Source organism: Podarcis melisellensis (assembly GCF_964234715.1).
Source record: "Podarcis melisellensis genome assembly, chromosome: 13".
Classification (NCBI taxonomy): domain Eukaryota; kingdom Metazoa; phylum Chordata; class Lepidosauria; order Squamata; family Lacertidae; genus Podarcis; species Podarcis melisellensis.
The window spans coordinates 42,170,855-42,193,299 of NC_138545.1; the positions used below are offsets into that span (position 1 = coordinate 42,170,855).

Here is a 22,445-nt window from a genome sequence, read left to right on the forward strand (position 1 = left end):
GGGGTCCCTTTACCTAGTGCATCTTGGCATATAATTTGGGGATTGCTGTACCTTATACAAAATCTGTCCTTCATCCCATGAAGCCTAGAAACTTTGGACTCAGCTAGGGGATGCAGGTGGCGCTGTGGTCTAAACCACTGAGCCTCTTGGGTTTGCTGATCAGAAGGTTGGCGGTTCAAATCCCTGTGACAGGGTCCTAGCTCTAGCCAACCTAGCAGTTCGAAAGCACACCAGTGCAAGTAGATAAATAGGTAGAGAGTGGCAGGAAGGTAAACAGCATTTCCATGCGCTCTGGTTTCCGTCATGGTGTTCTATTGCACCAGAAGCGGTTTAGTCATGCTGGCCACATGACCCGGAAAGCTGTTGTGAACAAATGCAGGCTTCCTCGGCCTCAAAAGTGAGATGAGCACCGCAACCCCGGAGTCTCCTTTGACTGGACTTAACCGTCCAGGGGTCCTTTACCTTTCCTTTTTTACAACGTTTTAAGTGCATTATACAAATCTGACACTAGATGGCACTGATGAGCTAATGGCAAATTCCAGACATACTTTACAACATTTTTTTTTAAGCATTTTCACAGCATTTTTTATATCTGTGGCAAATGTAGAAGCAGGAGAAGCAGAGAAATGAGATTGGGGGAAACAGCCGAAGGAGGTTGACCGTAGACATGCAAGAAAGTGTGTGGCCTTCCCTATCGCCCTGTCCTTGCAAGCCAATTAGAAGTTTAGGATTATACGGCTTCTATACAGCTCTTGGCAGCAGATGGGGAAAGCTCTTAATAAACTGTTCCTCCTCTTTTGTATCCTTTCCGAAGGCTCGATCACCGGCACTACCTCTTGGAATGTCCCCATAAATACAGCGTGGCTGACCTGAGGCAGGTAGGAGATCTGGAAAGAGGAAGCTTCTGAAACGAGGGTTTGCCTCGGGAAAACATACCCCCCTCTATCCACAATTCCCCCACGACCCAGCCCAAGGCTTAACCTACACACGTTAGAATGCAGCATGCTGAACCAAAACAGAGAAACTGGTCTGAGCATGCTCAGAAGCAAGCTTTTATGCCTTTGCCTCAAGAGAGCTTCGAAAACAGCTTTGGAGTCTTAAGTGGTCGCATGGAACCTCATTGGTGCTCTCCCCAATATGTGCCAAATTTCCCTTTTGTCCTGCATGTTTCTGATGATTTGTTATCTGTGTCAGAACTTCAGGTGTGAGTCGGTCACCTGGCCTCTCTGTATTCACAGCTGCCTCACAGATAAAGGTTTCGCTTTTACGACCACCCTTCCCCACCTGCTAATACCTATGGGACCGCCTCTCCTAGTAAGCCCCGTGGAGGACCTTAAGGTCCACAAATGACAACACTTTGGAGGTCCCAAGTCGCAAGGTGGTTAAATTGGTTTCAACTAGGGCCAGGGCCTTTTCAGTACTGCCCCCGGCTTGGTGGAACGCTCTGTCACAAGAGACTAGGGCCCTGTGGGACTTGACATCTTTCACAGGGCCTGCAAGACAGAGCTGTTCCACCAGGCCTTTGGCCAAGGCACAGTCTGACCCCCTCCTTTGGTATCCTCGTAGAACTCTGGCCCAGTGGTTGCCATTTGATTTTGAATAGATTTTAGAATATTAATTTTAGAATGCTGTGTTACTTTTATTGCTGTTAGCTGCTCTGAGCCCGGCTTCGGCTGGGGAGGGCGGGATATAAATAAATTTTTATTATTATTATTATTATTAATAGCCCTCCTCTGTTCCTAGATAGCGGACGGCGTGTTTGAGACATTCCTCCAGTCTCTAATTCAGTTTGCCTCCCATCACGTCTACAATTGCGACCTGTGCACCCAGAGGGGCTTCATCTGCGAGATCTGCAACAGGAACGACATCATCTTCCCCTTTGAATTTGACACAACGACCAGGTGAGCGTTCTTCCTCTCTTCCCCACCTTGCCTTTGGAGTCAAGTTTTCAAAGAAGCGATTCGTTTTTCGCAGTTGTGTTCATTTTTATTCATGTATTTGTCACGTGTCTATACCACCTTTATCTTCCAAGGAGCTCGAGGTGGTGTAGATGGTTCTCCTCTTCCCCACTTCACCCTCACAACAACCCTGTGAGGTTGGTCAGGCTGAGAGATGGTGTCTGGCCCAAGGTCACCCAGGGACCTTCATGGCTGAATGGGGATTCGAACCCTGGTCTCCCAAGCCATAGTCCAACACTAACTGTTGCGCCACACTGCCTGTTTTGCAATGGAGGGGGAGAGGTGAAGAATAAGTATTTCTTTATTAAGATTTATTATTATTAATATAATTATTATATTATACATATAATAATACAGTCATACCTCATGTTACGTTTGCTTCATGTTACGTTTTTTCAGGTTGCGTCCCGCAGAGACCCGGAAGTACTGGAAAGGGTTACTTCCGGGTTTCGCTGCTCACGCATGCACACAAGCGCCAAATCACGCCGCACACCTGCGTAGATACGGCGCTTCAGGTTGTGGGCTTTTCATGTTGCGAACGGGCCTCCAGAATGGATCCTGTTCACAAGCAGAGGTACCACTGTACAGTGGTACCTCGCAAGACGAATGCCTCGCAAGACGAAAAACGCGCAAGACGAAAGAGTTTTCCGTTTTTTGAGTTGTTCCGCAAGACGAATTTCCCTATGGGCTTGCTTTGCAAGACGAAACGTCTTGCGAGTTTGTTTCCTTTTTCTTAAAGCCGCTAAGCTGTTAATAGCCGCTAAGCCGTTAATAGCTGCTAAGCCGCTAATAGCCGCTAAGCCGCTAATAGCCGTGCTTTGCAAGACGAAGAAACCGCAAGACGAAGAGACTCGCGGAACGGATTAATTTCATCTTGCGAGGCACCACTGTATCTTACAACAAAAATGCCCCAAAGCGACTTACAACTATAAAAGCATACATAATGCAAAATTTAAAATACACCAAACACACATGATTAAAATGGGGGGCGGGGTGCTATTGGGTTATTGTTTTTATTTTTATTATGTATTTTGTGATTTTATTCTGTGAACCGCCCTGGGACCCCCGGGTATAGGGCGGTATATAAATTCAATGAATGAATAAATAAAATAACAAAAAAATCATCCTGCAATGTTATCTCCCATGCCCTGGAGCTCAAGGTGCAGCTGAGGAATAAGGCTTGGCAAGGCATTTATTGGGGATGCTTTAGGCATATTGTCTTCAGGCACACTGCTGTTCCATGACATCCCTTCCAATCCTATCACAGTCATGCCTCAGGTTACAGATGCTTCAGGTATGCTTTTTTTCAGGTTACGGACTGCCGAAACCCGGAAGTACCGGAACGGGATACTTCCGGGTTTTGGCGGTCGCGCATGGGCAGTAGCACCGAATTGCAACCCGCGCGTGTGCAGATGCACCGCTGCAGGTTGCAAAGGTACATCCCGCACAGATCACGTTCGCAACCCGAGTGTCCACTGTATTGTAAGAGGGCAGGGTTTTTGAAAATCAGTGGGGTGGGGTGGGGTGGGGTGGGGATAATGCTTCAGTAGGAAGGAGGTCCACCGTTTTTTAGCAACCTCTAGCCATCAGGATAAGACGCCTGCTTCTTGGGAGAAAAGCAGTGACAAACCTAGACAGCATCTTAAAAAGCAGAGACATCACCTTGCCAACAAAGGTCCATATAGTTCAAGCTATGGTTTTCCCAGTTGTGATGTATGGAAGTGAGAGCTGGACCATCAAGAAGGCTGATCACCGAAGAATTGATGCTTTTGAATTATGGTGCTGGAGGAGACTCTTGAGAGTCCCATGGACTGCAAGAAGATCAAACCTATCCATTCTGAAGGAAATTAGCCCTGAGTGCTCACTGGAAGGACAGATCCTGAAGCTGACGCTGCAGTACTTTGGCCACCTCATGAGAAGAGAAGACTCCCTGGAAAAGACCCTGATGTTGGGAAAGATGGAAGGCACAAGGAGAAGGGGACGACAGAGGACGAGATGGTTGGATAGTGTTCTTGAAGCTACCAACATGAGTTTGACCAAACTGCGGGAGGCAGTGGAAGACAGAAGTGCCTGGCATGCTCTGATCCATGGGGTCACGAAGAGTCGGACCCGACTAAACAACAACAAGCCATCAGGATGATGTTGGCCCTGCAGTTCCCTTCAGCCTTCTCCACCAGTGGACCAACAGCTTCTGGAAGAGAACATCTTCCTGATCTCTGTTCAGCAGGGAAGGTCAGAACGCTGAACAGGAATTCAGGCCCCGGTTCCTCCTTTAGAGTAGCTTTTGAATACCCGACTTCCTTTTACCCGCACCCCAGCTCAATCTCACAAGGCTGCAGCATCAGAGCAGCGCAGACAAGAGAGCCGTCGGCAGGCCTGGTTCATTGAAGATTGCCGCCCTCTGCTCACTGGCTTTGTGCTGAGGCAGGAAGAGTGCCTGCTTGCTGAGCTGATGCAGTTTCCTGTCGCCCAAATCAGGCTATTTACCCGGCGAGGCAGGATGTGCCTGGAGCTCTCCTGACAATAGCTCCGAGGAGGAGCAGGCCCTTCCTGAATCGCTGTCCTGCACAGGTGGCAGCCTGGGGTCACTTCCTCTTGCGTAGCCGTTCAGCCACAGGGCCACAAAGTTACCAGTCTGCTTTTGAGCAGAGGAAAAGAGAAAAATAAGTCCGAGGGCTGTGCTGCGTTCTGGCTGCAAACAGGGGGGGATGGTTCTTCCCAAAGCCAAATGCAAGCGTGGAAGTTTGTTCTGAACTGAACAGATCACACAATTCACAGAGAGGTTTTTGAACAAGCCCCGCATGATGATTTGAAAAGGAGTGGTGAGACACGGGATGGAGAGGGCGGTAGCTGGCAGTCCTAACCATAATTTTGTTTTTGTTTTTTTCAAAAAAATAATAATAATTTTCCAGAATTTTTTTTAAACAAACAAACAAATAAACAGACAAACATACATCTGCACCGTAAATAAACCGATCTTCATAACATTGTTAAGTGACTTCCTCGTATATCCCTGGTTTAATTTCACTGTATATCATTTTAACGGTTTTCCAAAACCTAAACTCTTAAAAATTTAACGTAATCACTTAACATCTATCTGTCTTTCTTAACCATTCAACTTTAAACATATTAATTCATCACATTACGTATTTAAATCCTAAGGCTATCTGGTAATTGCAAGCTTTCCGATTAAGTTAATTTAACATGTTTAACTAAGCATAATTTGGTTTTAAAAACCTGCAAGCGATCGGTTCAGAGCTCTGTTGACCTGTGCCTCCCTTGGCAGCTTGCTAGATGTAGAGGAAGAAAGAGAGAAGAGAAGAAAAATTGGGTGTCAGAAGGTGAGGGTGGGGGAATGACTGGTCCCACCACTGACCTCAGCCCTGCCCACCACCGGGATGTGGCCCCCAACAGATTCCGCTTGAGGGAATGCGGCCCTTGACAAGGGGAGTTCTCTACCCCGCCCCCACTTTAATGGGCTGTCTGTACTTCTTTCCCCTCCCTTCCAAGTGGCATGAATTGCTTCAGCTATTAATCTCCTCTTTTCCCAACAGGTGCAAGGTGTGCAAGACTGTGTTCCACAGCAGCTGCCAGGCAAGTGCCAGTTTCTGTCCTCGCTGCGTCCGCCGGGAGGAATACCAGCAGAAGCTACAGGCGTCCCTTTGCAAATGACCTCTCCCTGAAGAGGCGCAGACCACAGCCCTTAAGGGGGCAGGCCAGAGGACAGCTGGGAAAGGACAGAGGCAGGCTTTGGAGCAAAGGAAGACCCTGGCTAGTCACACAACTCCTTTCCCCTGAAGGTCCAACCCATCAGGGATCACCTGGGCTCTGGCGACATCAGCTGTGGATCACATTTCCGACAGAGAAAGGTGGGAAGAAGGCAGTGACTTCCTTTCGCCGCCACTTGGAGCCACAATCCTTTCCCTTCTGTCTCTCTCCGGCTTCTGGAGACAAAATACCTGGCTGCTATGGGTGCAGCAAGCATTTGATACGCGTAAGACTTGTCAAACTTGGACTCCTAAGGGAGACGAAACGTTAGCGGACATTTTGATTCGATAAGAAAGGGTGTGGTTTTTTCTCTTTTGTTTTTAAATTAATGCACTTTATAGCAGAGTTCTTGTGCCTTCCGCACTTTACAGGCTACCCTTGAATTGCCACGTGCCAAACAGCTGCTGAATCCTCTGGGAAAACACATTCCAGCACCCTCTAAGCAAAGTGACCTTCTTACAAATAATAAACCACTTCTCTGCTCCTTCTTTTTTAATGCTAGGCCAATGGGTTCCAGAGATGAATTTTTATTTTCCATTTTAATCTTCTATGCAGATAATAAAAAATAATTTAATAAGGAACTCACTCGGGGACCTCTCGTTTCTTTGCAGCTTCCTTTGCCTTCAAAGTTTGGGTGTTAGGGGAGACATGGTTTGTCCATCTTTGGTTCCTACCCTGCACTTGGGAGCTCTCACCAGTGGCACCTAGAAGCTATGAGCATGCAACAGTGACCACATCAGGGAAACAGCTTTGAGTGGGTGGCTAACTCAGGTGAGGGCAGTCTTAAACCATTGATAGGTTAGGGACTTGTCTATCCCCTGCCTGCGAAGACAGGCTCTGGCGGATTGAGGAAACGAGACCAATCGTGGGTCCAGAGGTCAAGAAGACAGTGACTGCACATGTTGTCGAGGGAAATGAGCGACAGATGGGGCTCATCGACCAGGGAAGGTAACCCCTCTAGGAGAAGGAAAACTCTGACCCTAAATCTCTGCTGCCTTGCGGCTATCGTCATTTGTGAGCAAGGCTTTGGCAGCAAAAATCCATGCCCACGGTCTTGTGGGACATCTTCGGGAGAGGAAAAGGCTAAGGGAGTAGTAAAGGTAAAGGGACCCCTAACCATTAGGTCCAGTCGTGACCGACTCTGGGGTTGTGGCGCTCATCTCGCTTTACTGGCCGAGGGAGCCGGCGTACAGCTTCCGGGTCATGTGGCCAGCATGACGAAGCCACTTCTGGCGAACCAGAGCAGCGCACGGAAACGCCGTTTACCTTCCCGCTGGAGCGGTACCTATTTATCTACTTGCACTTTGACGTGCTTTCGAACTGCTAGGTTGGCAGGAGCAGGGACTGAGCAACGGGAGCTTACTCCGTCGCGGGGATTCGAACCGCCGACCTTCTGATCAGCAAGTCCTAGGCTCTGTGGTTTAACCCGCAGCGCCACCCGCGTCCCCAAGAGAGTAGTAGACCCTACACAAATCCAGAGCGGAGGGCCTAAGATGGTTGGAGTCTTGTACGCCTCCTTCTGGCAACTCCTGCAGCCAAGCTGGTGCCAAACGTGTGGCTCTGCTTTCATTTGGACCACGTCAGCGATGCTGGGAAGGGGGGGGGGTCTTGTCGTCTGAGCAGCCCAGGACCTCCAGACACACTGCCCAGGCAGGGTCAAGCCCCGGGGAGATCACTTCAGTGCTGCTAATGCAGCAAAAAAAACCACAAGAGGCAGTGGGTATGAGTTACGGGTTTCTGCAGCCACAGCAGGTGCTGTGATTCTCCAGCAGTTTAGCTACACACACCCAAGAGACACACTCCTTTGTCTCTGGAAGCAGACACATGCCAAGAACAAGGAACCAAAAGTCCTTTTCCAATGTTGACACAAACCAGGCAACCAACATGGGCTTTTCTACTCAGGAAGATGCTTCACACAAGACAGTAACTCTGACAGAAAAAGGAAAGGTGCATGAACAGGTGATATTATTGAAAAATGTATTTTTAAAATATATATATATTGAATTTTTAATATATATATTTTAAGACACATTGGTGACTGGGTGAAGCGCTATCACAGCCTTACTGAGTTTTTGAGAGGGTAAAATGAGGCATACCGCCTTGAGTTCTGTGGAGGAACGGTGCAATACCAATGTCAGGAATGATGTAAGGATGTGAGATGGAAGCACATATATTAATATAGCATGGGTCAGCTAGGGAAATAGTGTGGTTTTAGTTAAAGCAAGTATGGAGAGGAAGTGATGCCTCTGTGTGTGTACATGAGGAAATGTGAACAGCTTGGGAGGGCGGTTTTTAGATGTCACGTTGAAAAATGGCATGTCAAATCTCAGCATTAGAAGGAAGCCACAAGATCACACCCACCCGCTCCCATAATTAAGGTTCCCAAATGTGAAAATCCGGACGGACGTTTTGTTTTGTTCTCGGTTAAAGTTGTTGAGCTTCTTTTGGGAACATCATCTACGTTTTTAGGCTTTTGGGGGATTTGTCAAAAATTGCTCCACTTGTCATATGTCCGGGTTTTCCCAGATATTTTGCCAATTTGGCAAAAATCCACCCAGATGCCAATTTTTGGGAGCGATTCCCAGACGTGTCCTCAAAAAGCCTTGGAGCCCGGAAGATGGTAGCAATTATTGTCTGATAGCTACTAGTCCTTTCCTATATCCAATTTAGCCTGGTTTTGACACAGGAACTGCTTTGGCCACCCTGATTAGTAACCTGTGTTGGGAGGATGAGGTGAGGGGAATATGATCCTGCAATAATTCTCTTGAAACCCTGAGTGGTTTTCTCTGCCAATGAGTCATGGCATTGTGAAATAGCTCTCTGAACTGGAGTTTGGGGGGCCCTGTGCTTCTGTGGGGCCAGACCTACCTGGGTTTTCTTGCTCCCATGGTTTTCAACCTCCATTTCAAGTGGGGCAGGGCCAAGCTGCAGCCTGATTTCAAAAGTGATCTACAAGCAAGCGATCAGCTCAGACCTCTGACAAGAGCAGACCCTTCCAAACTTTTCAGGTTGGCGACACACTTTTTAGACATGCACCATTTTGCGACACAGTAGTTCAGTTTTGGATGCAGGTGGCACTGTGGGTTAAACCACGTTGCCTAGGACTTGCCAATCAGAAGGTTGGCAGTTCGAATCCCCACAACGGAGCGAGCTCCCATTGCTCGGTCCCAGCCCCTGCCAACGTAGCAGTTCGAAAGCACGTCAAAGCGCAAGTAGATAAATAGGTACCACTCCAGCGGGAAGGTAAAGGGCGTTTCTGTGCGCTGCTCTGGTTCACCAGAAGCGGCTTAGGCATGCTGGCCACATGACCTGGAAGCTGTACACCGGCTCCCTCAGCCAATAAAGCAAGGTGAGCGCCGCAACCCCAGTGTTGGCCACGACTGGACCTAATGGTCAGGGGTCCCTTTACCTAGTTCAGTTTTACTAGCAAACTGGAGGTTAAACTAACCCCTTTCAGCCTCAGGAGGAGTACGGGGAGTGTTTGTGCAACACACCTACACACTGCAGCCAACATGCTAATGTAAGGTTACCAGATTTTTTTTCAAAGAATCCAGGTACACTCTTTTTTAAAAATAAAAAGAGAGAGAAAAGTTATTTTTAACAAGTTTTTAAAAAAGAAGAAGTATCTTTTCTGTGGTCTCGTCTGTCGCGCAGCTTTCCTCTGGGCCCCGACCTGCTCTCTTGGAGCGCTAACCCTCCCAGTGCTCTCCTACCTCTCCTCCTGAGCGGCAGTGGCGCGGCAAGGTAAGGGCTCCCCTTTTCTCTCTCCTTCCTCTCTCTCTCTCCTCCTCCTTCCTGAGTCAGCTCCAGGGTTTTCCTGGCCCCGGAGCGCCACTGGGCAGTTGGCCGGGTGCTCTCTCGCTCCCGCCTCGATTTGGGTCACGGGAATGTGTGTGTCAGTGGTTCTCCCAGTTGCTGCACCGGGCGTTCCCGGTTCCCCCTCGGCAGTGGCAGTCTCAGCAGCCCAGAGCCAGCCTGGTAGCGCAGTTGGCTCTGGCTGGCTTCAGGAGCTGCTCGCTGCCGTGGCGCCCGCCATTTTGCCTCACCAGAAGTCCCCATATAATGTGTCTTGTGCCGTTGAACCAATCACACAACATTCATTCCCTACTAATATAAAATATGAATCCCTTAAAATATAAATCCAGGGACATTAAAAGAAATCCGAGGACATTCCAGGGACAGATTTTGTCCAGGTAAAGGTAAACGGACCCCCGACCATTAGGTCCAGTCGTGACCAACGCTGGGGTTGCGGTGCTCATCTCGCTTTATTGGCCAAGGGAGCCGGCGTACAGCTTCCAGGTCATGTGGCCAGCATGACTAAGCCGCTTCTGGCGAACCAGAGCAGTGCACGGAAACGCCGTTTACCTTCCCGTCAGAGTGGTACCTATTTATCTACTTGCACTTTGATGTGCTTTTGAACTGGTGGGTTGGCAGGAGCAGGGACCGAGCAATGGGAGCTCACCCCGTCGTGGGGATTCGAACCGCCGACCTTCTGATTGGCAAGTCCTAGGCCTTGTGGTTTAACCCACAGCGCCACCCGCGTCCCATTTTGTCCAGGTACAGATATGTAAATCCAGGGACTGTCCCCGGGAAATGGGGACATCTGGCAACCATACACTAACGTATCGAGATGCACAGTTTGGAAAGCTCTGGGCAAGAGTGATCTGTTTTCCCTGCCCCATCCCAAGCAACCTGCAGGGGAAGGAGGAAGAGGGGAGCAGGGAGAGAGAAAACGAAGTAAGAGAAAAAATGATGACCCAAGTGTCATGCAAGCCCCCGCTCCAAGATTACCCCTGAAGGAAAACAACCCTAAAAGGGGGGAAAGTTTCCCCAGAATTGATCTACCTGACTGAGGCCATCAAGAGATGAGTTGCAGAAGAGGTCATCAATGGGTTAATGATGCTCAATTCTACTACTCCCTTACATCCGATTTCAGGTGCATGCTCGGTTGGGTGCCTGGCACCCGTCATGTGTCGCTTAAAGTCAATAAACTGAAGCTCAGCTTGGATTAAGACTGGTGGGTGTTTATGTGCTTTGGGAGGCTGTTTCAACTTGTTCCAGATGCGGTTGCACTCCACCAAAAGGAGGAGGTTTGCAATCTGGGAATCAGGGCCACCAAGAGGGAGGTGCGGCGTAACCTGATGTACTAGGCCCAGAGCCAGCTGTGGCCGCCCACGAGCCCAGGCCTCCAGCTACTGCAAAGCCAGGTTGTATGGCTTCAGCCATTGCTACAACTACAACTAATCCAGAATGCGGCAGCTGGCCTGGTGACTGGGAGCAGCCGCTGAGACCATATAACACCCGTCCTGAAAGACCTACATTGGCTCCCAGTACATGGTAGCACTGTGGTCTACACCACAGAGCCTAGGACTGGCCAATCGGAAGGTTAGCAGTTCGAATCCCCATGATGGGGTGAGCTCCCGTTGCTCGGTCCCTGCTCCTGCCAACCTAGCAGTTCGAAAGCACGTCAGAGTGCAAGTAGATCAATAGGTACCGCTCTGGCGGGAAGGTAAACGGCGTTTCCGTGCGCTGCTCTGGTTCGCCAGAAGCGGCTTAGTCATGCTAGCCACAGGACCAGGAAGTTGTACGCCAGCACCCTCGGCCAATAAAGCGAGATGAGCACAGCAACCCCAGAGTCGGTCACGACTGGACCTAATGGTCAGGGGTCCCTTTACCTTTACCTTACATTTCCAAGCACAATTCAAAGTGTTGGTGCTGACCTTTAAAGTCCTAAACGGCCTCGGCCCAGTATACCTGAAGGAGCGTCTCCACCCCCATCATTCAGCCCGGACACTGAGGTCCAGCTCCAAGAGCCTTCTGGCGGTTCCCTTCCTGCAAGAAGCGAAGTTACAGGGAACCAGGCAGAGGGCCTTCTCAGTAGTGGCACCAGCCCTGTGGAACTCCCTCCCACCAGATGTCAAGGAGATAACTACAGTGGTTCCTTGCTTTACGACAGGCATCCCCAAACTCAGCCCTCCAGCTGTCTTGGTGCCGACTGGTGCTGGGCAGCTCCCCAGTGCTGAAACAATTGCACTGGCTCCCAGTTTCACCACATAGCTTGGGACCTGGGTAGCTGAAGAATTGCCTGCTCCTAACATATGGCTACCACCCAGGTGTTATTTCTTTGGAAGCCTGCCAAGAACCACCAAAGTGAGGCAGGTGGCAACTGGCAGGAGGGCCTTCTCAGTCGTGGCCCCTGCACAGACCTGTTTATTTTCACCCCAACGGAGAGAGATGCGCAGCAGCACTTTTCCCACCTGCGGTTCCCAGCACCTCGTATTCAGATGCATATTGTTTCTACAGTGGAGGTGTAATAACAGGCATAATGATTCTTATGATGTGGTGGAGGTGTTTTAATTGCTGCTTTGGGTTGCTGCTGCTGACTATTTGTATACTTTCGTGCTGCTGCTATTTTGTTTTATTTTTAACAAGGAAGGGTGGGGTGGAAAGAACACCAAACTAGAGAGAAGCAGGGCAAGGCTGCATGAAATATTCATTGGAACGAGAGAAAATGAGGCCGTGATAAAGACAATTCAGTCAATCCCTTAGCGCCCAATCAAATTAAACAACAAAAGCCCAGCTTTAGACCTGCTGAAACAACAATATTGTGACCATTTTCCAAATGCTATAGGAGACTTGGGTTATGGTGTATGTGAACCTCCCCAGAGGCCTTCACTTAACTGTGTGGCACCTTTGCCTAATGTAATATCTGCCTGTCTGCCTGGAAACATTTCTGCACCTGAGCCAAAATATTAAAATTAAATTAAAACAGCAGCCTCCTGTCACTCAGATAATAACGATGCATCTCTAAAGGGCATCTTTAAATGTGCCAAATTTTTCAAAGGCGGGATCTCAGTAATAACAGTCTCCTACGCGGGTGGCGCTGTGGGTTAAACCACAGAGCCTAGGGCTTGCCAATCAGAAGGTTGGTGGTTCGAATCCCTGCGATGGGGATTGCTCAGTCCCTGCTCCTGCCAACCTAGCAGTTTGAAAGCACGTCAAAGTGCAAGTAGATAAATAGCTACCGCTCCGGCGGGAAGGTAAATGGCGTTTCCGTGCGCTGCTCTGGTTCGCCAGAAGTGGCTTAGTCCTGCTGGCCACATGACCCGGAAGCTATACGCTGGCTCCCTCGGCCAATAAAGCGAGATGAGTGCCGCAACCCCAGAGTCGGCCACGACTGGACCTAATGGTCAAGGGTTCCCTTTATCTTTAACTTTAATGTAGGACAATATTAGTATATCCAGGGCTTTTTTCCCAGTCGGAACTCGCTTGAACTGAGCACCTCTCAGGTGGGCTCCATTGCCATTATAAGAAAACAAAGGAGGCGTTCACGGTGAGTTCCAGCATCTCTTTTTCTATGAAAATAGCAATGAGTATATCCGCTTTAGTAAAAAGGCCTGTGGAATTTCTCTGGGGCAGAGGAGGTATTTTGGAAGTTTGGGAAAGAGGGCCCAACCTTTTCTTGTCCAATCAACTCAGGGGTGTGGCACTAAAGGCCTGATGCTGAATGGGACTCTTCAGGCCACTCGGCCCTTTGAACTCTCCCCAAGCCACACCCTCTCTCCAGGCCACACCCCTCTCCAAGCCACACCCCTTTCTCCAGGCCACACCCCTCACTGCCCCTGCTTGCACCCCAATGTCATTGTCTAGCTGCAATGTGTCCTTGATCTCAAATGGAGCCTCTTGCATTCCTAATGGAGGCCAGAGAGGCATGTGCATGTTCAGAATCTGGCCTATTGTACAAATAATATCTAATGTTCATTGCTCCACCCCCTTTAACTTTTGCCTGTGGCCCCGCCCACCTCTGGCCTAGGGTTGACCAGAGGGGAACATGGCCCTTGTATCGAAAACATTCCCCCACCTGACCCCTTTTTCACCTAAGGCCTTCACCACAGGCGCCTGGTCTCCCCCAAGATTAAAGGGGTCCGGCGCGCACATGTGATGTCACACACGCAACAAGTGATGTCACACACATCTCCTGACACTGCGCAGGACGGGGCACCTTTCTGCTACCTGCTGGTAGCCCCCGTCACAGCCATGGAAAGGTTTTTCTGCCACAGGGCGCAGAAAAATGGGGAGGGGGCTCATTGAAAAAAATGGGGGAGCGCACTTGGCCCCTCAGATTCCCTAGATGGCACCCCTGCCCCTCATGCTTCCTGGAATGACAAATTTATAAATGGCTTCCTCCTCCCCTGCAAAAATGGCTCCCCGCCTTTTGCTTCTTTGACTCACATTTGAGCCTGGCGGAAACCAAACGTTGGGAACCGGTGCGGTTATAAATATCCCTCTCTGCGTGTCTAGGCTCCTGGGTGGGTGGGTGCTGAGACGATAAGAGCAGCTTGCCAAAAACCACCTACTGAGCTTGTGGCAGACCTTCCGCAGCTCAGAAAACAGAAAGCAGCTCCTTTTTTTGAGGTCTGCCTGCCGAAAGGGAGAGGCTTTCTTCTGCCCCTTGGCATGGCAAAGGTCAGCCCAGCACATCATGCCCTCGGTTTTGAAAGGCACAGGTAGGTTGTTCCTTCTGGCGACAGACACGTGTGGCTCCTCATTGCCTTCCTTCACTGCTCGCGAGATAAATAAATGTGCACACACACATCCTTTTGGGACTGGAGGAGCCCAACCCAGCCGGAATGCTATCCATGCCCTCCGACAAGCCCGTGACTCAATCAGGGTGGCACAGGAGGCTGGTGGAAATCTTGGACACGCACCGAGAGAGAGATGCACTCGGCGGCGGTGTGTGAGTCATTCCCCACTGAGCAGCGCCCTCCCCCCAACCTCCCCGGCCTTGGGGAGACTTCCTCTGACTGAGGAAGCTTCCTTCCTCCATCCAGCGCAGGCTGGTGGGAACAGCCTTGTCGTTCTGCCTGCCTCACTCTCGCAAGACTCTGCACAAGTTCGGCAGGGCTTGGCCGAAAACGGGCATCGCTGGGAAGGAGTCGGAGGTCACGGAACTAGGTCTTGTGTGACTGCAAGGACCTCTTTTTGACGGCTGGAGAAGCAAGCACCTGTCCTCAGCTGGAATTGACCTGGATGAAAGAAACTGGAAGGGGTGTGGCCGGCTGTTTTCCCCAGAGGTGCCTCTTCGTTTTGGTTTTTCGTGTTGCGTCGAAGCGGCACTTGCGGAACGCTCCTCTTGCCGTCGGACGTCTTGGCTGCTGCCCGCAAGGAGAAGCTGATTTCGATCCTTTAGGTGCCGGCTGAATGCCAGACTTGGGCTGCTGGCGATGATGAAGATGTTTGGGGAGAGCCGCTGGACCAAAGTCTTGACCGACTGCTGTTTCTTTCCTTCACTCGCAAGTCTCCTTCTCCTGAGGAAGCCGACAGAAAGATCTGTTTTGTGACAGTCTCTGCTCCCCCTCCTTTCCTCCGTTCTCGACATAGTTTAGGTAGGGGAGGACCTGAGACAGGTTCAGACCAGGCACACAGGCCTGGGCAGGTCCGTGCTGCTCCTGATACAATCAACGAGGAAGATCTGGGACATCCTTCGAAGCGTAGGATCGAAAGGCAGGCGAAGAAGAGGCCGGGACAGGAAAGGAAACTAAGAAAATGTGAGCCAGCAGGTAAAACAGGGGAACAGGGTGGGGTCAAGGGGTCAAGTCCCGGGAGGCTGGCTGAATCCACGATGGGACAGCATGGAAAACAGGTCAAAATGACCTCCGTTTCCCCAATGTTGTTCCAGCTGTTGAAAATTCAGAGTGTGAGCTTAATTTCTTGAATGATCAGCTTCGGCAGGGCTTGTGTGTTTGTCTGGGCAAGAGTTGCTTGTTAGAGAAATGGATTCTCGCCAGCACTCCTTGCACAGAAGGGAACAGCTGCTCCTGACATAAAAGTCCCCTCCAAATATTTTCCAACCCATTCAATTGGCGAGCTAGAGAGAGGATGGAGAAGCTGGGCACAATCCTGCATCTCTTTTGGTCCACAAATTCTGGCCCATTGATCTTTGAGAGGCAGGAGGGCTGGCAGCTGTCCAGTGGGGGCAGAGAGGTCAAACTGTGGTCCAGATCCCATATAGCCATGCTGGGATTGTTTAATGGCTCTGGGAGAAACTTCGGTTTTCCTCGTCTGTGCAAGTGGAGCGATGGTGCCCTGACGCACAGTGCAAACACGACGGGAAACACAAAATAATTGTTGCCATATTGGCCCATCAGAAAAATCCCAACATCACTATTGGGGAGATACTTTTATAAAGAAACATCTCAAAAGAGCATGCAAGCTTTTTTTAATTTTCCAGAATGCTAAACAATGTCCTGCTATCTGCTCTTCAGAAGTACTGAGGGAAATTAAGGAACCTTTTTTTAAATCAGATCAAGGTCTGTCTAACTCAGTACCTGCTAGGAACAGAGTAGAAATGTGTTTGGTCTGCATTTTGAAGCGCACAGACTTCTACACAGCTATCGCACACATTCCTGATTTTTGTGATATGGTTTTGGTGATATTTTAAATGGGAAATGCATACCAAAAACGTAATGGGCATAGGATTGAGGACATGCTAAAGCTGATCCATCCAGCCATCTCAAAGCACTGCAGCAGCAGCCCTGAAGATGCAAGCAGGGCAGGAAAACAAAGCTCTTTGTCTGGGGTTTATTCCCTGAATTTGTAAACAAGAGCCTCATTCCTCTGAAACATGGAAGTTTCTTCCCCAGCCACCATGTCTGCTAGATACTGATTTCTCTCTCTTTCCTTGTTCAGTTTGTCTATTCGTTCTTAAAAAGACATCTATGCTAGTGGCCACAACAACATTTAGTGGCAATGAATTGCATGTATTTCACCATAATAGGCTGAGCACAACCAACAGCCTCCTGATGTTTTGTGTTTGATGACTACTGCATGTTTGTTGTAAACTGCTCCGGGCGTAGCTCAGTGTGGAAGGGTGACATATAGACCAACTTATAGGTGACATATAGACATATATACTCTCCTTCTTTGGAGGTTTTTTTTTAGCAAAGGTTGGATGGTCACCTGTCCATGTGGCTTGGCTCACTTGCTCGAGATGTGCATACAATTGCTTTTCAGACACCTGTAGCTACGGTGCGCTTGTGGCACGTTTGGTTTGGCTTCCATGAACTGTTCTGCTGATTTTTTTTTTTGTACAGACCTGCATTTTGTACAGGGATAGTTAGACAAGGTGGCCATGCACTGAGTTTTTTCAGCTTTTGAATAGACTTCATACCCTTCCCTGAGTTTCCAGCAGCACTAAGCCTCAGAATGTGTTTTCAAAGCCAAAAATTCAGTCGGGGAAACCTGTAAAGAAATCATATAGGCAAGTGCCTCTGAACATGTGACGACACCTTTCTCTTCATTACTGAGCTGAAAGGTGACAGCAGGGATAGCTCAGCTGGTAGAGCTTGAGACTCTCAATCTCAACATTGTGGCTTTGATCCCCACATTGGGCAAAAGTTCCCTGCATTGCAGGGGGTTGGCCTAGATGACCACTGGTGTCCCTTCCAACTCTTCCAGGTCGCAAGGTGGTTGGACTGGTCTCAGCTAGGGCCAGGGCCTTTTCAGTACTGGCCCCAACTTGGTGGAACGCTCTGTCTCAAGAGACTAGGGCCCTGCGGTACTTGACATCTTTCCGCAGGGCCTGCAAGACAGAGCTGTTCCGCCTGGCCTTTGGTTTGGACTCAGTCTGACCCTTATGTTTCCCTCCCCTTATGGTCTTGATTTATCAGCTACTTTAAAACGAGGCTGCATTTTAAATTGCATTTTAACCTGTATTTTAAATTGCCCCCCTCTTTCCCCCCTATTATGCTTTTACTGTGATTTTATTGGTGTTAGCCGCCCAGAGCCCGGCTCTGACTGAGGTGGGCAGGGTATAAATAATAATAATAATAATAATAATAATAATAATAATAATAATAATTACTACAATTCTATGATTATATGATCAGAACACATGGACAAACATGTGGGACAAACAATGTGCACCTGTTATTCCTTCCTCTAGTTTCTTTTTTAGGGAGAAAGCATTTTCTAGCCCTCAAACTGTAATATTTTTGTGCTTGGAAAATTCAGGATATCTCCCAGTGGGTGCAAACATATGTGCGGCAAACGTATATACATACATAATATTATATGTATGCTGTCTTTCCATCGTTAAAACCATGCTCAAGGCGGCTTAACACATGAAAAATATTACGTAATTACAAATGTAACAAGTCATAAGCCAGGCATTGCTGTCTTGGGACTACAGTTCCCATCATCCCTGACCACTGGTCCTGTTAGCTAGGGATGATGGGAGTTGTAGTCCCAAAACATCTGGAGTTTGGGGGTGCCTGTCATAAGCAATGAATAAACCAACAAAAAAGTACACAACCAAATTAAACATTTTCCACATAATGCACAGCAAGAACTAAAATAAAGATACAAAAGATTAATATCAAAAACAGCAAAAAATAAAATAAATCCCACAACAACAGCCCAGTCCAAGAGTCTGTTCAGCTGCGTCGGCTTTTGTAGTTGGAGTCCGTCAGGGCCCTGCCCTCTCAGGCCAGATGGGCAAAGGCCTGCATGGCAGGGAGCAGATATTCCACGACTCACAGCCAAGATTGCCATAGACTGGAATGGCCCAAGTGCCAAAGGCCAGGTTCTATGGCAACAGTGACGGTACCTTCTCTAGGGATAAGCAATGAAACTCATTGCTGCTCTATGCATTTCAGAAATCATTGTTTGAACAGGAAGGGGAATTGGTGTTTGGGGAATGAGTATGGATATTTTGATATTTTAATGTTCAAATTCCGGCGGCTGCTTTGCAATTTCCATTGGGAAGTGAGGGAAAGGTTGCTTTTATGTGATGGATTCGTTTATTCTCGATGCAATTTTACTTTGAGTTTCTTCTGAAAATTAGGCAGGATAAGTTGAAAACGTAGGTAAGTGTGTAGCATTCAAGAGAACGAATGCTATAGCCAAATTGAAAAGAAAGATTAATTTATGTTCCCAGCAATATCAAAAGCAACATGGTGGCCAAAAACAATTACAATGCCAGACTTTACCCAGCTGAGAGCAAGCTGTGAAGCTTTGTATAATCAGCGAATGTCTGATTCTCATGTCCAACTCTGAACTCTGCTGAACGGTGTTTCCGGATAACAACTACTGTTTCGTTGAATTCTTCATCAGCCAATTAATTTAACACTCGTGAATAGAAAGATATGTAATTTCTTCGTTAACCAATCTTTTTTCGAGTAGATATAAGATAGATATAATATACAGTGGTACCTCAGGTTACATACACTTCAGGTTACATATGCTTCAGGTTACAGATTCCGCTAACCCGGAAATAGTGCTTCAGGTTAAGAACTTTGCTTCAGAATGAGAACTGAAATCGTGCTTCGGCGGCGCGGCAGCAGCAAGAGGCCCCATTAGCTAAAGTGGTGCTTCAGGTTAAGAACAGTTTCAGGTTAAGAACAGACCTCCGGAACGAATTAAGTACTTAACCCGAGGTAGCACTGTACATGAGAATGAAAAATACTCTGGAACAGTGCTCATGCGATTATGTTCGACATCATTTGCTGATTATACAAAGCTTGCTCTCCTCTGGGTAAAGTCTGACACAGTGATTCATTTAAGGACTTTCAGAGACTTCAGTTTGTTAGTTTTGATGTTTTGAATTAGTCCATAAAGTTTTTCACATTGCAATTGTTTCTGGCCATCGTGTTGCTTTTGATATTGCTAATTTATGTTCCCGGCAGCAATGCACCCACTTTTTTTTGTATCTGTTCCTTAAAAAATATATATCAGTTTTTGAAAGCCACCTATTCCCCATCTGCAGCTTAGTCAATTTCACTTCTCTGCTTGCTGAAAGTGAGATAGTTTGTCAGAGAAGGCCACTTCCTCCATCTCTAACTCTCTTCTGTGCAATGATGGGCAGAAGTTAAACTACTTTCAAAGGGTCTGGGAACACCTGCAGATTACAAACCTGCTCCTTCAGGGAGAGTATGATCCCATTCAGGGCAGGAAGTTTACCAGCTTCCCAGATCTGGGAACAATTCGCCCACAGAGCCTCCATTTTGCCAGGATTCAGATTCAGTTTATTAGCATTCATCCAGCTCACTAGTGCAACCAGAACCTCACTCAGGACCTCCTTGGCCATTACTGATTCAGACATTACAGAGAAATAGAGTTGGGCCATCATCAGCATATTCCCAGAAACAAATAATTAAATAGCCCTGGAGACAATGTAATGCCCTGCAGCCCCCTGTGGTTCAAGAGGCAGGAATCTGAGTAATAATAGTAATTTATTATTTCTATCCTGACCATCTGGCTAGGTTTCCCCAGCCACTCTGGGTGGCTTTCAACAGAACATTAAAAACACAATTAAACTTCAAACATGAAAAACTTCCCTAAACAGGGTTGCCTTCAGATGTCTTCTAAAAGTCAGATAGTTGTTTATTTCCTTGACATCTGATGGGAGGGCGTTCCACAGGGAGGGTGCCACCACCGAGAAGGCCCTCTGCCTGGATCCCTGTAACCTTGCTTCTCGCAGGGAGGGAGCTGCCTGAAGGCCCTCGGAGCTGGACCTCCATCTCTGGGCTGAGCGATGGGGGTGGAGATGCTCCTTCAGGTATACTGGGCCGAGGCTGATTAGGGCTTTAAAGCTCAGCACCAACACTTGGAATTGTGCTCGGAAACGTACACCCTGTGCTACCTTCTTAAACCGTTTCTGGAGGTAAGAGCGGAACATTTCCACTGAAACCCATCTCCTGCAGACAGACTAGGAGGATACATGGTCAGTTGCATCGAACACAGATGAGAGATTGAGCCAGGAGTAGCTCCGGTTGCCAGTGGGCTTGCAGGCCATACACCAGTTTGGCAGCCACATGAAGGGGTCTATTTCATAGCATCCAGCATGGGCACCAATTCCTGAGGGCTGAGGGGACTTAAGTGCCCCCCATGTATTTTAGGGGGCTGAGCTCCCCCCCAGATGCCGCGCAATGCCCAGATGTTACGCATGGCGGTGTCACGTCCAGTATCCATGTGTGTCGTGTCCGAAAAATGAGCGGTTTTTGTTCTAGTACTCTGGTGCAACTCAGTTGACTCATGCCAGAGCATCAGTCTGAAAAAGGAGTGTTGTACCAAAAAAATTCCAGGGTCCAAACAGAAACCAGGATTTGCTTCTGGGATGTCCCACATAAAACGAGACAGTTGAAGGGTATGCTACATGTATAAACATACAGTGGTACCTCGGGTTACAGATGCTTCAGGTTACATATGCTTCAGGTTACAGACTCCGCTAACCCAGAAATAGTACCTTGGGTTAAGAATTTTGCTTTAGGATGAGAACAGAAATCGTGCTCAGGCGGCACAGCAGCAGCAGGAGGCCCCATTAGCTAAAGTGGTCTTGAGGTTAAGAACAGTTTGAGGTTAAGAACGGACCTCCAGAATGAATTAAGTACTTAACCTGAGGTACCACTGTATACGGGGGGACGCGGGTGGCGCTGTGGGTAAAACCTCAGCGCCTAGGGCTTGCCTATCGCATGGTTGACGGTTCGAATCCCCGCAGCAGGGTGAGCTCCCATCTTTCGGTCCCACCTCCTGCCCACCTAGCAGTTTGAAAGCACCCCTAAGTGTGTTCAGTTTCTGTTAATTGATTCTCATGGGAAACTTGCAGATTCTGGCTTCAAACAATTAACTCAAGGCAGTGTCAATTTACTCTTGGCAGAAAGCCCAGGTCAGCTTGACCTAGAAACTGCTTACTCTGATTGGTTAACGACCAGCATTCAACTCTTAACTAGGGATTGCTAGCTCAGTTTGATGTGAGGTGTGTGTTAGGAGTAGAAGTGCTGTGTATGGTTGAGAGAGAGAGAAAGAAAGGATTTATTTTGCTTTGTTTTGTATGCAGAAACTCTGCTGGTTTTATTTTTTCCTTTTAATAAATCCTGTAAATAGTTAGTCTGAGTCTAGCTGACTAGTCATTTCCACCTCAACTAGCTTCTTCGCTGTGCAGGAAAACTCTGCTACGTTTGGGCTAAAGCCAATAGGGCTATGCCTGACACTTCAAAGTTCCATGAAAGTGCAAGTAAATAAATAGGTACTGCTTTATAGCGGGAAGGTAAACGGCGTTTCCGTGTGCTGCGCTGGTGCCGGCTCGCCAGAGCAGCTTCGTCACGCTTGCCACGTGACCCGGAGGTGTCTCCAGACAGCGCTGGCCCCCGGCCTCTTAAGTGAGATGGGCGCACAACCCTAGAGTCGGACACGATTGGCCCGCAAGGGCAGGGGTACCTTTACATTTTACCTTACCACTGTATACAGTCATACCTCATGTTACGTTTGCTTCATGTTACGGTCTTTCAGGTTACGGCCTGCGGTGACCCGGAAGTACCAGAAAGGGTTACTTCTGGGTTTCGCTGCTCGCGCATGTGCAGAAGCGCAGAATGACATCACGCACATGCGCAGAAGCGGCAAATTGCAACCCGCGTGTGCGCAGACACGCCGTTGCGGCTCGTGCTCCTTTCATGTTGCAAACGGGCCTCTGGAACGGATCCCGTTCGCAACCAGAGGTACCACTGTATACATGAACAGCTCTGCTGTGTGAAGGATGGTTAACCAGGGATGTTTGAATACTGCAGAGCCTTCTGGTACCCTCCTACGGCCAGCAAATATCGTATTTTTTGCTCTATAAGACTCACTTTTTCCCTCCTAAAAAGTAAGGGGAAATGTGTGTGTGTCTTATGGAGCGAATGCAGGCTGCGCAGCTATCCCAGAAGCCAGAACAGCAAGAGGGAT

The 22,445-nt window shown here is 48.5% G+C and overlaps 2 protein-coding genes and 1 long non-coding RNA gene across 6 annotated transcripts in view; all 3 read left to right on the forward strand.

Annotated features, from left to right (window-relative positions):
- PLEKHM1 (pleckstrin homology and RUN domain containing M1) overlaps positions 1-6,309 on the forward strand; it is a 45,769-nt gene extending 39,460 nt beyond the window's left edge. For all 4 annotated transcript variants that reach the window (XM_081883863.1, XM_081883864.1, XM_081883865.1 and 1 more), the window contains 3 exons: positions 815-878; positions 1,744-1,901; positions 5,513-6,309. In XM_081883863.1, coding sequence (XP_081739989.1) covers positions 815-878; positions 1,744-1,901; positions 5,513-5,630 — 340 coding nt within the window. In that variant the 3' untranslated portion in view covers positions 5,631-6,309. The remainder of the gene's footprint in view (positions 1-814; positions 879-1,743; positions 1,902-5,512) is intronic.
- A 7,456-nt stretch (positions 6,310-13,765) lies between these two features.
- ARHGAP27 (Rho GTPase activating protein 27) overlaps positions 13,766-22,445 on the forward strand; it is a 62,562-nt gene continuing 53,882 nt past the window's right edge. Inside the window, exon 1 of the mRNA XM_081883929.1 lies at positions 13,766-15,286. The gene's annotated coding sequence lies outside the window, so the exon portion shown is untranslated. The remainder of the gene's footprint in view (positions 15,287-22,445) is intronic.
- LOC309354459 overlaps positions 17,922-22,445 on the forward strand; it is a 91,446-nt gene continuing 86,922 nt past the window's right edge. Inside the window, exon 1 of the long non-coding RNA XR_014162322.1 lies at positions 17,922-17,994. This is a non-coding gene — a long non-coding RNA (uncharacterized lncRNA). The remainder of the gene's footprint in view (positions 17,995-22,445) is intronic.